The sequence below is a fragment of the Rhagoletis pomonella genome, unplaced genomic scaffold (genome assembly GCF_013731165.1).
Source record: "Rhagoletis pomonella isolate Grant_MI unplaced genomic scaffold, Rhpom_1.0 Rhpom_scaffold_00012, whole genome shotgun sequence".
Classification (NCBI taxonomy): domain Eukaryota; kingdom Metazoa; phylum Arthropoda; class Insecta; order Diptera; family Tephritidae; genus Rhagoletis; species Rhagoletis pomonella.
In genome coordinates this window covers 20,972,545-20,989,815 of record NW_023458566.1, presented here as the reverse complement: position 1 = coordinate 20,989,815, position 17,271 = coordinate 20,972,545, and the positions used below count along the sequence as shown (strand labels likewise).

Here is a 17,271-nt window from a genome sequence, read left to right as displayed (position 1 = left end):
GCTATTTGGTGCATATCCGAATACTTGGCCACCGTAGCTTTATTCATTTCCTCCAATAGTTTGTAGTCTTCGAGAGGTGCATTAAGTTCGTTGCATATATATTCCTCTGTTTTTCGAAACATTTTTGTTGCAAGCTTGCTCAAGTTGGGATCATGTGGATCTAAAGCTTCGAAACTTGATGTACTTGTTGAGAGTGTGGGACCACGAATAGGCGAATCCAGCAAGGCGTTTTGATCCTGTATTTGGGCAGCAGTTGTGTCGTCATTGTATTCTGTTTTGTTTGCCATTACAAACAGAGAATAAAGATTACTAAAGGCGGTGTAATTTACTTAAATATTGATCGTTTTCTTTTTAATCGGAAGATTATACCAAATCGCCTTCAGGACAGTAGTAAACAAATTGCCAGTAAAAAAAATATTTTTTAGCTCTTGAAGATCCTATTCAAGGCGAATTTATACAAGGTAGTGTTCATGAACAAGGCGAATTTATACCAGGTGGTGTTCAAGGCGAATTTATACAAGGTGGTGTTGTTGGCGAATAAAATTTTAGCCGCGACACTACTGAATGTCAAAATGATTTTACAACAAACACATCATTTTGACATTAAGACGTACCTCGGCGAAAATCTAAATTCGCCATCAACACCACCTTGTATAAATTCACATTGAACACCACCTTGTATAAATTCACATTGAACACCACCTTATATAAATTCGCCTTAGTACGACAATTCTGCATACCAAAAAAATTACAAACTACGTAAATATCAATGTCTAACAGTATTACAGGTAGGATTGTATATTTTATAATCTCTTTTTAGTACCGGCAACAATTTTACTCATTTAGGAACTTGCGACTTTCTTTGCCCAGAAGTAGAAGCAAAACTGTAAGTGCGATTTATGGAATTGTATCCAAGCTGAGAACTGCTAAAAATATTTACTTGTATATCCCTCTAATCATAGTCGAATTAAGGAGAGACTTCTACATTTTTATGAATGGAAAAACGGCGAGAAAAATGTTCCAGGAATGCTGGTGAAATCTTTTGTTCGGTCAGCTGCTGGCGTAAGGGCACCCAGAGCTAAGGATTTACGCACAGAACGATGCTTGCAAAAAACTGTGGAATACTTATTAAAAGAGTAAGTCCGGTTTCGGGAGGCTTTTTCGTATCTGCTTATGTGATGTTGTTTCTAGTATAATCTTAGACAAACGAAGGCCGTATAACTTTGCTTACGATTTCATATTCGATCGCTTGCGCGCAGTTCGACAGGAGGTGGTAATGCAGCAGTACAATGAACGCCAAACTTTGAAGTTACTTGAACCAATGGTCATGTTTTTGGCTTATAGTCGTTACAGGTATATGCATTCTCTTTGCCAAAAACACTTAATTAATTTCTGTAGTTTTTAGACTTTGTGAAGATCAAATAGATAATTTTGATACGAAAATTTGCAATCAACACCTGCAGGAGTGCTTGAAACGCGCTCTATGTTGCTACGATGATATCAATGTAAACAGTATGAAATTAAACGAGTTAAGAAAGCGTAATTTGGTTGAGGCGATATATCTTCTCTTCAATTTAGGAACGATAGACGCGCTAAATCGTGCATTGAGTATTCCACAGGAAGTAAGGTAAATTTTGGATGCAAATGTACAAAAACCTACATAGCATTAACATAAATGTATTTCTAATTGAAATTTTAGAAAAAGCGAAACATTCGATTTAGCATATAAAATAGCTATAAGCTATCATCAAGGAAATTTCTATAGAGTCCTTTCCGGAATACAGAAGCTTCCACATATTTTAAGTGCAATAGCGGCTTTGAAGTTGCAAATACTAAGGCGGTATATATTGAATATTTATCATAATGTAAATCGTTACATATTTTTCATTTTACAGCAAGGTGTACTTAGTATTTGCACACGCATATACCAGTAGACAACTGGTGGTACCTGCTATTTTCTTAAGCAAGCTTGTAATACATGAGCATATAGATGATTTATTAGCTGATTGTAAATACTATAATATACATGTAAGTGAAGACAAGGCAAGTATACATTTTTTAAAGTCAGATTTTAATTTGAATGCTGCTGTGCTGAAAGAGAGACATGAACGTTTTGTTGAAAAAGAAATTGATAAAATATACTTGCCCGAGATTTTGCTCTTAAAATGTCTTTAGCGCATGCATGTACATTGGTATGTGAATAATAAAATTTGTAAGAACTACAATTAGGCGTTTACAAAGTGCTTTATTGTTTATTTTAAACATAATCATGGTTCTGCATATACATTTGCAATGTCACGCAATAATATATTATCCGAATGAATGTACATTCATTTAAGTGTACTTAAAATTGGATAGTGGTAATTCAGTTTAACTTGCAAGAGCTTACGTAAATTCTCATAAACAAGATGCTATAATATACATATAATTAGTAACATATTCTATAATGCGAGTTCCATTGATAATAATACTTTTAGAAGTTTGTATTTAAACTTATCTCCGAACTGAAGTGTGCTGCTGTTTTGTTATATTGGATTAGATACTTTTCCATTTCTGCATAATAAATAATAGGGCAATTCATTTATGGGCGTAAATGTCGCGAAACCAAGTAAGCCTCGCAAACTTGCTCAATTTTGTACGGAAAACCAGTTTATTTACGAGTTTACACGGTTACGGGGCAATTACGCGTTTTGATTAATAACATGAATGTGTTACAAACAACTAAATATTTGTTAAATAAATTCAGCTTTAACTATTTGATAAGCATTGGAAAGTCAATAAAAGTTTATATGGAAATTTACTTTATGTCCCTTTCTATGACAATGAAAGCGGCCTACTGGCTTGGCGTCACTGGTAGGATACGGGATTCTCATTCGTTATATGTCGAACCTTTTGAATGCAGTATTCTGATAAAGAAGTGATTTCTTGACTACGAGTTAAATTATTTTTCTGTGCCTAGGTATGTATGTATATGCGCTATTTTTCCGTCAGTGATTGCCAGCAGTTGCCTCCAATCATGGAATTGCTATAGTTACACAATTTTGCTACCGTGTTGGTCCACAACGCTGGAGATAGGAGTGATACCTAGTACACTACCCGTAAACGATAAAAGCACTGAATAGTTAAAGTACCAAAACAGGCAAAAGAGTATTGCAAAAATCACATCTGTTGAAATCGATTTGGATTAATATTTATTATCGTGGCATATGGTAAAAGATAGCTTACGAATTGTAACTCGTTCCCATTTTTCGACCATATATAGCTCTGTGACCATAAGATATCGGAACCACCAGTAATTGCAGAAGTCAATCACGTTTTGAAGCATTTTAAGCGTTCCGCGTAGATGCTCTGAATCACTAAATATAAAAAAATAAGTTTTTATAACTCAACAATAAATTATTAATTGTAAATTGATAACACGGAATCCAATGACAAATCTCGCCTATTTAGCGGCGATTTCTAAAGGCGCTACCAGATAGATTATTTTTTGAATTCGCCTTACCTTCGGTTTAAGCTGCTTTTACAAAAGACGATTTTTTGATAGGCGATAATCGCCTTCAAAAGTTCACTTGCTGTCTACTTTGAGGCATGCGATTTTTGAATCACCATTTACACGAGCGATTTTTCCAGAGTAATGTAAAGGCAGCTTTAGGGTTGGCCTATACTGACGTTCTACTTTTAAGGTATTATTGCAAACGCTGATGGTAGTCATATTCCTGGTTTATAATGGAAGTAACGGAACGCAGTGAACTGTCACTTAATTATCTATTGTATGGGCAATAAACGATTATAATGCATTTGAACGCAATGTAAAACGGAAGCATCTAAAATCAATACATCCTTACGAATTCGCCGCGATTTGTTACGATTCGCCCCGTGCATTATAACCAAGGTATAAGTCGCAAGCTTCACCATTAAAAAAAAAAAGAATATTTTCAATTAAGTTATTTTATGTTTATAGAACGCGTAATACTTTAATTTTATTTTCAACCACGTTACAATTTGTTAGTGTAATTTTTTACTTATATACGGCTAACACCACCTTGTTTAATACGTCTTGATTACAACAAACACATAATTTTAACAAACAGTTCAAACTCGACATGAAATCAGCCGCTCCGGTAACACCACCTTGTTTTAAATTCGCCTTGTTTGACTCCACTTTTCATCACTGTTGGGGCGAATTCGCACTGTCAAACATTTTGCTGAAATTAGTAATCACTACCAGACGCGAATTTGCCGAGGAAGATTGCTGTTTTTCGTGCATCTGTTAATAAAATCACAGAAAACAATGGCCAGCGAGCAAGCCAAGGAAGCCAAATTGAACGAGAAGATTATTGGAGAGTTCCAACAGCTCAGAAATGAACAACGAAACCTTGTAAACAATTTAAATACGCTGGAGATGGATTTGAAAGAACACAAGTATGTATGACAACATAACCTCAAATGGTTTTCAATTCGCTATCAAATCAATTCCAGTACATATGCCTAATTGAATTTCTTTTAGAACTGTGATAGAAACCCTCAAAACAGTGGATCCAGAGCGCAAATGTTTTCGACTGATCGGTGGTGTCTTGGCAGAGCGAACTGTTAAGGATGTTCTACCGCAGTTAATTGAAAACAAAGACTTCATCGAGAAAACAATCACACGCGTAAACGAAGACCTCACCGCTAAAGGACAACAGATCAATAAATTTAAAGAACAACACAATATTAAGATTCGGGGAGAGCAAATGTCCAATGAAACACCAAAGAGTGAAGAGGAAGAGAAAAAATCGGAAAATCGAAATGTTTTAGTGTCGAATTAATGAAATTAGGGGTAACTCTGTGATGCGGGCAATCAATATGAGGTGCTCTGCCCAGTCAACTATCGTCCACCGAATGATACAGTGGGCGTTCACAAATAACAAAAAGATAAAAACTGCATTTTGATTCGGTAGTAAGATGAAGCTCCATTGCAAAGATAAGTTTTCTTTCGATTAATTGAAACTAAACTTGCTCCCATCATAATTTAAAAAATGGACGGGAGGAAATTAAACATGCATTGAGTAAAAATGAACGTGTATATTTAATTAAAAACTTTTAAATTAAAAATGTTTTTCATGAATAACAAATATAATTTATAATCCCTTATTCCTCAGTATAAATATATATTTCAAATTTCCAAAGGTAGTTATAATAAGGAGAACAACAGGCCAGCTGAACACTTAATGCTAAATCTATATTCTAACCAACCCCACGATTTTTTCTTACTTCACTTAAAAAAGCACCACTTTATATCAGACCCAAAATAGTTATTATCCTAATACATATTGGGGATCAAAAACGTCACCTTGTTCTAAAGAAATTTTTTTTCGCCTTTGTATAATAATAATTTATAAGAAATATATTTTTTTGTCTCGCGGGACGATTATTTATTTATTTACGTCTTCTCATAATAATTATATGGGACTTTTGGGTGTATAATGAAATCCTGATATACAAAATACCGAAATACAGAACCCCGAAAGACATAATCCAGACACGACTAAATCCCGACCATATATAATCCCGACAAGACACAATCCACACAAGAAATCGCGACAAAAAAAAAATAATAATTAAAAAAATCGCGCGATTTTTATATTTTGTCGGGATTTTCAAAAATAATGTATTAAAGACACAGTTGTTGTTATTGTTGTAAGGCCTTACTTAGCCCTTAATTGTCCACAGGCTCAACTAACGGTAGGCCAAGGAAACTTGATATTTCTATTAGGTAGAACCAGAGGGAGAGGCATGTTAGTTGAGTTGGATTGAGTGGGCATGTGAAGAGGTGCTTGGTGCCATGGGGGATGTTGGGAGGCGAGTTGGGCCAGAGTTACGTGGGTATCTCGAGGCAGTTGAAGCTGACTCTCGTTCGCAGGTGGTGATTGCCACGGATGACGGCATTCACTCGACTGGAGTTTGTAAATGCCGTTAATACCCTGTCTGTACAGTCCTAATCCCAGGGGTGCTGTGCGTAGTGCTGGACCTGGTCCTTCAGCTCAAGCATGTTCGAGTGCTGACATCTGTAGCACCCTACTAGGAACTGCTTGCTGAGAATGATGTTGTGCCCCTTACTGATAGAATTTCGGCTTCACTGTAGATGTGGCATCAGAAGGCATCCCCTTGTTCTCCGGGGTGTTGTATTGTGGCATGTCTGTAGTTTCGTCCACTGCGAACCAATTGTCCCCGGCGAGCACACAGGCACTGCATAATTTACAACCGGACGGCCAATTGCCTTGTATGTTTGCCACACCGTTTCTTTGTCTTTTCCCAAGTACTGCCGAATTGGGAAATTGAGGACTTTGCTACGGCTCTGTACTTTGTTCGCAATCTCAGTTGTATGCGCCGGGAACGAGAGCTATATCCGACAATTCTCCGGTTATTCACCATCGGAATTGATTTGCTATCGACGATAATTCGCAGCTTTCGTCCTTGTGGTAAAATGGTTGCCGAGGATTTTGTAGGGGAGAGGGTTAGTCTCCTTGCAGTGAAGGAGCGAAAAAATGTGGAGTGGTAACCGTTTATATTTAAGCATAAGTCTTCAATTGCAATGCCGGACGCATTGTAAATTTTTTTTTGCTGTCTGAATAATGTGTTATCTGTATTTTATTTGCTCTGGGTTTTGTTATGTTCGTATTATGTCCTGTCTGGATTTTTAAAAATTGTCTGGGTTATGTCTTGTCGGGATCGATAATGGAGTGCTCCCGGGACTTTTATTTATTTTTCGTCTTCTGGGACGTTTTATTTTAAGACGGAAATAATTCACCTATTTTCATATTAATTACATATGTATGTATATGGGACTTTTAGTTTTCTTGTCTCTCTGGACGTTTATTTTAAGACGAAAATGACGTCTCTCGTTTTCTCTTAATTTAAGGACGCGTTTAGAAATGCATCAAGCCAAAGTAGCAGTCTCTTTTATTTCTAAACTTTAATTGATGGAAATGTTAAATAGGCGCAACCACGGTTAAAAGCCGAATTGGAACTTAGTTGCGCAAATAAGACATTTCCATCAGTTATAGTTTAGATATAAAAGACTCTGATGCTTTGGCTGATGCATTTCCGAACGCACCCTAATTGTTACACGAAATTAAACGTAAATATGAGTAGTCCACTTGCAAAGTGCTCTATGTAAAATTTTTTCGATTTTTAGTTTTTGGTGGGTAACGTACCAGTATTTAAAGTAGTTTCATGTCCCCTAACAATACAGTGCAAAATCTTTCTATATTCTGAAAAAAAGCATCAAATGTTATACTTATTTATACACTTTCAAAAGTCTCATGTTCTGATGAACTTCAATTCATATTCAATTTGATTTTTTAACATCGGCAACGTTTTTCAGAAAACTAAAACTACGTAAAAGCAAAACTCTTAAATTTGACACCTCATTTTTGAAAATCGAACGATACAGATTTGATGATATGAACAATCGTGGCGATAAATATTTAACGCGTTAGATCTCCGAACTCAAGAAGTTTCATTTCAATAAAAGTTCCATATAATTATTAAGAAGAGACGTAAATCATTTCAGTCTTCGTCCGCGAGACAAAAAAAAGTAAAAGTCCCAGATAATTATTAGAAGAAGAAAAAGTTTTCAATCTAATGATTTTCGTCGCTGGAGACGAAAACAACTTTTCCATTGTTCAGTAATAATTATACAGCAACATTTACGGCTCTATTCTGTATCAGTGATGAATTTTGTCACAGTTTTTATTACGGAAAAATATATAAAAAAATTAAAATTTGTCAGTAAAAAAATCTTTGTCACCGATACAGAATTGGGCTATTAATGTCATTTCTTATAATCGTTGTGGTCTCTGCTTGATGCTGAAAGCAGTACCTAATAAATAATAGGGTGGTCCCGGATTTTGTGCCAATAGTCTTGGTTTTGCATTTGCATTCGCGTTTGAAAATTTTGTGTTAGCTACCATGGCAACCGTTTGAATTTTATTGTTGTAAATTTACAAATGTTCCGAAGATGCATTGCAAGATCCTGAACAGCCCTATTGGATGTATACTCCAAGATCATATTTTTTTTTAAGTTAGTATGTTTTGTCCTAACTGCGTTCAAAAGTCCGTTTACCACCTCTTTTGCCCCAGAGTTTCACATCTGTTATTGTTATATCATGCGAAATGGCCTTGCACATGTCGTAGACTGTAAGTGCCGCCAATGTGACAGCAGTAAGTGCCTCCATTTCCACACCCGTTTGCCCTGTGCACTTTACTCGACCGTAAATGTCCACACTATTTGTTTGCAGATTTAGTTTCGCTTCCACTTTAACTGACGTTAATGTAATGTTGTGACAAAGAGGTATAAGTTCCGAAGTTCGTTTGGCGCCCATTATCCCAGCCAGCTGGGCCACACTGAGTACGTCGCCTTTAATCATGGTGTTCTTGTGTATAAGTTCAGTAATAGCCGATCCCACTACAACTGTGGCACGAGCTTCTGCTTCGCGTTGGCTGCTTTGCTTCTCTGTGACATCCACCATCTGTGCTTTTCCAGACTTATCTACATGAGTTAAATTGTTACCGCTGTTACTATTAGTCGTACAACTATTTGAGTTCGTCGTCCCAAATCTTCGTTTTTGTGCACAATATTTTGTTGCTGACTGTGTGCTAATGAGACTAGTGAAAACAGGTAATGAAATGCCGTTGTGTCTGTTTTGCGAAATGATCCGTTGGTGTGGCTGATTTTCAAAAATTTTGTATTTGCTATATATTCGTGCTTCGCCAATATCATGATGTAAGCGATTTCCTAAAAATTAACCAAATAACCAAATGTTTACGTACTATTTATGTATTTTATATGTATGTATGAAATGTTTTAATGTTTAAGCAAAATTATAATGCGGTGGTTAATTTTATTCTAAACTAACCTTACTGGTATATTTAAGCCATTGGTCGTTGGTATGAGAGAGCGCACATTATTAATATGGTATAAAACTATCCACCGATTAGAATCATTGGACGATTTTCCATTTGTGACAAATTCAACATGCCTGCAATCACGCAAATAAAATGGATGAATCACCCAATGACTACTTATAAATAAAGGATTTCAAAACAACGCATCTATCATTAAAAAGAGATATGCTGTTTCTTTGTGATAAAACAATCACAAACAATAGACCGAAATATTTACTTACCGGCATGTTGTTTTTTCTTTCGGCTAACGGCTGCTCCGATTAGAGCAATCAGATCCTTTTCAGAACAATTGCCACGTATAGCATCTCGTAGCGAAAATTCTTTGTTTCCAAAAAGGCAAACTTTAATATTACCGTCAGCAGTAAGGCGTAAGCGATTGCAGGTACCACAGAAATGTTCAGTCATCGAGGTAATGAAACCCACTTGTCCTTCGAAACCGGGCACGCCGTAAGCTTTTGAAGTATCGTTTGGCCCATTTGGTAAAGGTTGAAAATTCGACCATCTCTTCTGTATAATCTGCAATGTTTCTCTGCAATTATAAAGCAATTGCTTAAACTAATGCAAAGCACCAAATATTTACGCTCCATTTCTTTTTGATATACATACATCCATGTGCATTTTTCTGTTTCTTTTTTTTTTGTAGTTACTAAAACATATACTGAGTAATATTATACAGGCTTGTCATAAGCATCATAAAATAACATCACTATTACAGAAACAAAACAATAAATTATGCACCTTAATACATACCTATACATATATATGTAGGTACATACATACAAACATACTTACTTATAGGAGACCAATCTATCGGTTTGCCATTTATTACCGGTGAACGGCATATACTCTATAAATCGAACATCCACTGCCCGATCTTTGGTGAATTCAACAAAGTCACAAATCTCATCATCGTTGAAATTGCGCATTAGTACACAATTCAATTTCGGTTTAAAGCCCAATTGTATGGCTAAGTCAATCCCTGCTATAACCCGTTCCCACCCTTTTCGCCGAGTGATTTCTTCGAAACGTTTGGGGCGCAATGTGTCCAAACTGATGTTTACTGCGTCGAGTCCAGCGCGTTGCATTGGTAATAATAGACGTGTTAATACAAGTCCATTAGTCGTTATACCCACATTTTCAAGTCTAGGTATAGATTTTATTTTGGCTGCAATTTATGTATGTATGTATATAAAAAATGGAATAATTAGATTTTTTGTGAAGTGGTTGTTTTAAAGTTTTGACTTTAGATTGCATTATTTGAAACGCTCTTCTGTTCGGAGTATCACGTTGTAGATCCTCCTTAATGCATAGTCGCTTGTCTGCTTACCAATGATGTCAACTATATCTCGGCGTACCGTAGGTTCACCACCAGTTAAACGAATTTTACGAACTCCCTGCTCAACAAATATTCGAGCCAAGTAAAGTATTTCATCAGTGGTTAGAAGATTCGATTTTGGCTGTAGTTGTACACCTTCCGCTGGCATGCAGTATTGGCCTAAAAATACATATGTATAAAAGAGTTAAGATTTATTAATAATTTCAAAAAAATTATAATGGTATTCACCGAATTGAGCAAGTGGCCTGGCAATCTGGCAAAAGAGCAGATGAGCTCAAGCAACGATTGTTGCCAAGAGTCATTGCCACTTGCTCACTTTGGTGAATACCATTATAATTTTTCCATATAAGTATGTATCTACTAGAGTCCAGCGCAATTGTATTTGCCGCATTTCATTCAATAAGTACTCCTTGCATTGTACTCTACTCCCAACACATTGTTACTTTTTTTCCGCATACATACACTACTTGGCGTTGAGAGAGTAAATACTTGACGTACTTGCTATTACTCCACCAAAGTACGTACTCTACTTTCCCTCATCGCGTACGAGAGATATTTGCTGCTGCCAAAAGGGAGTAGCAAATCTACTCTCTGTATACTTGTAGTACGGTAAGTACTTGCGTATTAAATTTCAATTCTGGTTGTTAGCCTACTAGTTGATATCGTTTGCAGCGCTGGTCAGTGAAATTGAAAGAGTAAAAATAGAATATGGAAATCGACGATGCAAGGAAATGTTTACGGCCTTATTTATAAAAAATAACGTAGATTTAGACAGTTGTTTAATGTGACATTTTCATAAAACTTTTGTATTCAAGCAGCTTTTTAAATCTATGTATGTACTTAAATTTTTATGAAAGTATTATTTCTCGTCTCTAATTTTCTATAAAACTATTTGCAGTCATTAACCAACAAATAAGTTGTCAAAAACAATAACTTAAGCAATGCTGCTATACGAAATAAAATTATTAGTGGCAAATCAAAATTTTGAAAAGTGCCGATTTTCACATTCGATAGTTGGACATGGTAGCGACGAGATGTACGAGCATTTTTTTCTTAAGAGCTGCATACTGATTTAAGAAATTTTTTATAGAAGAAAATTTATTTTCCATTTATTGTGCGTAATTTTATATGAATTTTTAGTTTTTCTTGAGAGCCTTTACAAACAAAAAAAATTTCGGAATATGTACATATGTCCATGCATACATAAATATATTTAATATGAATATGGTTTCAATTCTACGCATATCGTCAGGGTTTTCCTCACAACTTGGTTTTGCTGCAGTGAAGCGACAGAACAAGTGACGAGAAAAAATATATGCGGACACTTACATATATATGTATCTATGCACATACGTATCTATGCACATACGTATCTATGCACATACGTATCTATGCACATGCATATCTATGCACATACGTATCTATGCACATATGTATGTATCTATGCACATACGTATCTATGCACATACATACATATGTACTTAGGTATGTATATCAGCATTTTAGTTGAAAGTACGTTTTGCTCGTCGCTCTCTTCATCGTTCCACTACATTCCTGTCCTTAGTTTTTTTCAGATACCACAAATGCGCGATCCAGAAAATTCTTCTATCATTCTCGCCACAAATGTATGTTTTCTTCGAAAATACTCAAGTACTACCAGTAGAGTACTCTACTGTCAAATACCTTTTACTCGCAGTAGTTGCGGAAGGCAAAGTAAATACTCTACGCGTGTTGCTATTGATCGGTAGTTTACGTACGCTTGCTGAAACTGGTTTATGCTTACTCACAATTGACCCGAACGATGAAAGTAGGGGATGGAAAGTATTTGCGCGGCGATCGGATGTCTTGTTGGGCCGTTTAAATGGAATTGCGCAGGAGTCTAGTATCTACTTATATGTACATACACGTAGTATTTAGGTGCTCTATGCAAGTAATACTCGTATGTACGTTATCTTATCTAACATCCACTTAGTATCAATTGAAATAGTTATTTAATAAGTATTGGAATAAAAATTCAACTAAAATCTATGCATCTCCAAATAGCTCATTCCATTCTTTCATAACTTTTTCATTTCTATAATGATTACAAATAAGTCTTGTGAAAATAATTTTTGATTGTGGTTTTCTTCTTACTCACAACGCAAATTACAACGCTCGGTCAATGAGATCCGCAGATATGTGTGGTGCCGTCCAAATGTGTCTGTCAATGGTTGAATGCTTATCGGCTTAACCTTTAACGAAAAGAAAATATTAAATATTGTACTGATCAACAGTCGAAATAATTGTCATGTTATCTCTTAACTAATCCTGAAATGAGAAACTGGCCACGATTTCCATACTTAAATGGATTTTGAAGTTAATTTGGCTTTTACACAACATATTGGCAATAATCAATGTTATCCGCTCAGTGAGACCGATGGATATATCATTTCCGTCAATTTACAAACAGCGCAAAACAAGAAAAAAATTGAATTTACACTCGACTCAATAATTATAAAAATAATGTCAAAGAGTAAATAATTATACCGCTAATCCATATTTATCACAAGAAGGATAATTATCTTTCATATTATGATGACATTTCCGTGGTCAGTCTCTCTCACAAGATAAAAACATTCGTTGGGGTTAAATCTTCCTTTTTCGAATTCTTTAATAATTATTATAATCAATTCAATCAATAATTTTCTGAGCGATGTCCTTTAATTTTCTACATAGCCCGACTTCATACCGAAGGGCAGATATATTTTAAAAAAGGCTTGCAAAACGGCCTAAAAACTGTTAAAAATGTATTAATAGTTTTTTTTTTTATAAAAATATGAACGTGGAATGTGGCAAAAGGTCACCAAATTTCATTATAAGTTGGCCATATTTTTTCTAAATATTTTTTTGTATGTATGCAAAAATAAGATATTAAAAATTTAACAAATCAAATGGGCTCAAGATGGGCTTGATTTGTGTAATTTTTAAATCCATCTCTATCCAGTTTTAGTATGAAATTAGGCTATGTGCAAACTTTGAGCAAATCGGAAGTCCTACGGAAAGAAGCTTACTACATTTGATTTGGAATGGCACTCACATGCTTACATTGGACATATTTACTAACCGATTTGGCTTCTCGTTGTACGTGGCTTGGAGTAGCAGCGCGTGCTGTGTTTGTTTTCGCACCCACCGGTGTTTCGTCTAACGGCTGACGCTTTGGCTCAACAACACCTGTTGCGATGCTCGTATAATTTAAACAGGCATTTAATCCGGTATAATATGACGTTTTTATTATAGCAGCAGGATTTTTTGCAGAACTTACAAATCTTATTATTGAATTCATGACTCTGCTCGTTGTTTAATTGTATACAAATGTATATGTATGTATTTTAATGTCCGGCCAAGTATGCAGTTTGTTGATCTCCGTTTTGTGCAGTTTTTATTGACTTGTTTGTTGATCCCAATTATTCGCAGTCAATATAATTGTGTAGTTGTAAATATGTACATACAAAACGTAAAGCGCTCCACTATAGACCGATGCTAATATGCAACAACAATTACCTGAGTTATTTAGAAGAACAATAACAACAAAAATGATAAAGGCCGAAAACGCATTGATATACGAGCTTATGACTTTTGTTGTTATCTTTACTACGGTACTTTTCGCTTGTTTATAAGCAACCGGCTGTGTGGAATACTAGACGAACACTGAATGTACGAAAACGCCACGGAAAGCGGAAAGCGGTTGTCATTCGTTAATCAACAAATACGTCAGCATATTTTCGAAAGACTCCCAATGGGTGGCACCTCGACACCAAGGTGTATGTTGAATACATTTTGCTCGCCGCAGAGTGTAGTGCAGTAGGCGCTCTACACAACAGACCTCTCGCGCACTTGACTCTGCCTCATTTTTCTTCATCACATGACGTAACACCACTTACTATTTATTTCTCAACAATCTCAATTTTAAATAAATATACATACATACATACAAAAAATGTTTTGTATTGAACTGGGAGAATAGACCGGAGCGATTGGGTAGCTCCTAGAGATATTACTTGTAGAATAAGTACCCGTGAATGCTTCACTTGCAAAATCGATTAACTCCACTTTTTGACTAAATTTAAGTTTCAAAGCATTTGGTATAGTCATAACTTATTATATTTGTAATAACTTTTTAAAATATCAAATTACGTGTTAAGCGTCGAAATGTCTTAAACTCATAAAATGTTTCAACGTAAAATAACGGTTAATACCTTTCTAGGCAATTTGTAACTTCACCAAAATGTTTTTAAACTAACAGGAAATATTTTATTGACTCTTATTATACCCTAAAAATCTTTTAAAAAGCATTGAAAAATTTCTGAAATTTAACGTTATATACCGATTTCAATAATTTTCAACGATTTGTTTTTATGTGGCAAGCACAATAACCATACCGAGTTTGGTACAAATTGGTAGAACGGTTTCCGAGATACATATATGTGATCATAAGTGGGCGGTGTCACGCCCATTTTCCAAAATTTTATCATGAACGTATTTCTTGGTAAAGAATTGTTGCAAGCATCAATTTTGAATAAATAAGCTTTAATATTTACTGATTTATTATTATATAATTTATGTGGGCGTGCGTGGTTATTGTCCGATTTTAAAAATTTTCGATGATTTGTTATGCTGTGTCAAGCCCAACAACTGTGCCAAATTTGGAAGAAATTGGTGCAGCGGTTACCAAGATACACACATGTAACCATAAGTGGGCGTGGCTACGCCAATTTTCCAAAAATTTATAATATGTATTCTTATTTCTCGTCTACAAATTATTATAAGTATCAATTTTGAGTGAATTATTTTCAATAGTTACTAAAATATCGCAGTTTTCGTATTTCTGAAAATTACCGTTATATGGTAGGTAGGCGTGGTTATTGTCCGATTTTAGCCATTTTAAATACCATCCGTCCTACGCCCCAAAAGAAGTACACGTACCAAGCTTCGGTAAGACATCTCAATTTTTACTCGAGTTATCGTGTACACAGACGGACGGATGGACGGATAGACAGTCACCGCTTAATCGAATTCTTCATTCTGATCATTTATGCATACATTTGTCTATATCTATCTCGATTCGTTTTGCCTGTTACAAACAACCGTTGCGCACAAGTGCGCTCGGGTATAAAAATGGGCGCTATTTTTTTCGGTATAGAACAATCCTAGGCTTTATTTTTTCCCCACATGAATTTTTGGACCACCCTAATGTGCATACATATGTATGAACGAAAAAGCCACTCATTCGAATGATTTCGAGAGTGAAAACATATCCATCCACCTCGCCATGTTGCCCTTTACAACTGCGGAAGAGTTACAAATCTCTAGCTCAGAGTGAAAAGTTGCCAAGTTCACTCCTTAACAAAAGTTAAATGTCGTTGAAAGAAGCAAAAAATATTAAAAATGCATCGTTTCGAAAAAAATTGAATAGCCCAAAGAAGGCATACAACAACCCTACTGATTTGTATGGACTTTTTTTGCTTTTAAAAATTTTGCAAACTAAATTAAGAAAATGGTATCGTAAAATTTGAAATAACCGAACCCCCCATTTTCACTCTTAGCTAGCGATATGTATGGAGTAGGTACATATGCAAGTATATATGTCATACATACATACATACATACATACTTACATACATATGTACATACGGTATCGGTCATATCAATAGCACCCCATTTCAAAGTGATATTGTAGGCCACTTATGCATATTTTTTTATTTTATTTCCAAGAATTTCAAACTAAAATTCAGTTCATTCTCTAACAAAACCCAACATAAACCCAAGTTTAAAACTTTGTAGAAAACTAAATCAACCAATTTTCAAACTCTTTCTCAGTTAGTGTTAGAATTTTTTTGAGTACACAGTAGCGTGGGCCGAAAATCCGCCTTTTTAGAATTTTGATTGGTAATAGCAAAAATATGGTTCATTATGCTCTAAAAAAATCTGTGTCAAAGATGGAAATTTTTGGTCAATATCTTAGGCTCGCCCGAGTCCATCATAGTTCAAGTGCTAAACAAATTTTTTCTTAGCTTATCTCGATTCTCTACAAAAAAGGACCGTACACCCAATTATGTAGGACTAATACTTTCGAAGATAATTGCAATTTTATTTAAAAAAATGTATTAATTAATTTTTTATTTTTTGAGCACATTGAACTTTGATGAGCCTAAGAAATTGACCAAAAATTTTCATCTTTCACACAGATTGTTTTTAGAGCATAAAGAACCATATTTTTGCTATTAAGGTTAGTATTCTGTCAACAGCCGTGAAATTTTTCCAGCAACACATATTGTTTTCACATGAAATTTTGACACAGTCAAACGTGAAGTATAAAATAAATAAATAAAAATAAATTTTCAATCAAACTGATTTGTATAGTGCAGGTAAATATTTTGGAGGCTGTTTTAATATATCCTATCTTATTATATATTTTTTAGCTTTTCACCATTCTGAGAAGTTGAGAGAATGAAGTCTAATATTATTTTTTGGTCAACTACGATGTTTCATTTCAATTTTTGCAATCATTAGTTCATTTCGCTTGAGGAGTCACAATGTGCCCATACCGGCTGTACCGGATTCTTTGAAATTTCGGACACAGACTTTCCAAGCATGGTTATAGGCTAAAACAAACCGGATATCTACCGGGGGTGTGGAATCTCCCATACAAACCGAATTTTTCATAGAGCATATCTCTGGACGGTTTTGTGGTAGAGTCCTGGAACTTGGTATGAATATATGTATATGAAGTCAATCTTAAGCTCATGGAAAAATATGGGTTTATTGGAAAATGCGGCATGGCACCGTGGAATAGAGGTAAATGAAATTAATCCCAAACCTATGAAAAATTGGGGTACATATATGAAAACGATCTCGCAGCCTTTGTAAAGAGCTAGCGGTATAAGCCATATAAACTAAAATTAAAAAATGGTAACTTCTGTCAACTTCAACATAACCTCCAAATTTTG

At 35.2% G+C, this 17,271-nt stretch overlaps 4 protein-coding genes and 1 long non-coding RNA gene across 7 annotated transcripts in view; 2 read left to right on the top strand and 3 right to left on the bottom strand.

Annotated features, from left to right (window-relative positions):
• Positions 1 to 474, bottom strand: part of LOC118747639 (biogenesis of lysosome-related organelles complex 1 subunit 2) — a 943-nt gene extending 469 nt beyond the window's left edge. Inside the window, exons 1-2 of the mRNA XM_036481688.1 lie at positions 370 to 474; positions 3 to 309 (exon numbers count right to left, since the gene is read on the bottom strand). Of these exons, the coding sequence (XP_036337581.1) occupies positions 3 to 287 (285 nt within the window). The 5' untranslated portion in view covers positions 288 to 309; positions 370 to 474. The remainder of the gene's footprint in view (positions 1 to 2; positions 310 to 369) is intronic.
• A 257-nt stretch (positions 475 to 731) lies between these two features.
• On the top strand, positions 732 to 2,800 carry LOC118748067 (germinal-center associated nuclear protein-like). Its single transcript, XM_036482362.1, has 7 exons — positions 732 to 788; positions 847 to 886; positions 963 to 1,136; positions 1,192 to 1,353; positions 1,406 to 1,627; positions 1,700 to 1,840; positions 1,896 to 2,800. Exons 1-7 carry the CDS (start codon positions 770 to 772, stop codon positions 2,173 to 2,175), a joined length of 1,038 nt encoding a protein of 345 aa, XP_036338255.1. The 5' UTR covers positions 732 to 769; the 3' UTR covers positions 2,176 to 2,800.
• A 7-nt stretch (positions 2,801 to 2,807) lies between these two features.
• Positions 2,808 to 3,479, bottom strand: LOC118748070. Its single transcript, XR_004994017.1, has 2 exons — positions 3,226 to 3,479; positions 2,808 to 3,165 (listed from the first exon to the last, which is right to left on the bottom strand). It is a non-coding gene; the product is annotated as an uncharacterized LOC118748070 (long non-coding RNA).
• Positions 3,480 to 4,204: 725 nt separating this feature from the next.
• On the top strand, positions 4,205 to 5,133 carry LOC118748068 (probable prefoldin subunit 2). Its single transcript, XM_036482363.1, has 2 exons — positions 4,205 to 4,422; positions 4,508 to 5,133. The coding sequence occupies exons 1-2, from the start codon at positions 4,292 to 4,294 to the stop codon at positions 4,806 to 4,808; spliced, it is 432 nt and encodes a 143-aa protein (XP_036338256.1). The 5' UTR covers positions 4,205 to 4,291; the 3' UTR covers positions 4,809 to 5,133.
• Positions 5,134 to 7,947: 2,814 nt separating this feature from the next.
• LOC118748066 (molybdenum cofactor biosynthesis protein 1-like) lies at positions 7,948 to 13,989 on the bottom strand. Of its 3 annotated transcripts, XR_004994016.1 has the most exons (7): positions 13,389 to 13,989; positions 12,423 to 12,516; positions 10,277 to 10,444; positions 9,742 to 10,114; positions 9,171 to 9,478; positions 8,901 to 9,023; positions 8,739 to 8,779 (listed from the first exon to the last, which is right to left on the bottom strand). XR_004994016.1 is itself a non-coding variant. In XM_036482360.1 (6 exons), exons 1-6 carry the CDS (start codon positions 13,605 to 13,607, stop codon positions 8,082 to 8,084), a joined length of 1,860 nt encoding a protein of 619 aa, XP_036338253.1. In that variant the 5' UTR covers positions 13,608 to 13,989; the 3' UTR covers positions 7,948 to 8,081. The 3 variants fall into 3 exon arrangements, 2 of the variants coding, with proteins under 2 accessions (XP_036338253.1, XP_036338254.1); XM_036482360.1 differs by lacking the exon at positions 8,901 to 9,023 and having other exon boundaries at positions 7,948 to 8,779; XM_036482361.1 differs by lacking the exon at positions 8,739 to 8,779 and having other exon boundaries at positions 8,798 to 9,023.
• Positions 13,990 to 17,271: the final 3,282 nt, after the last annotated feature.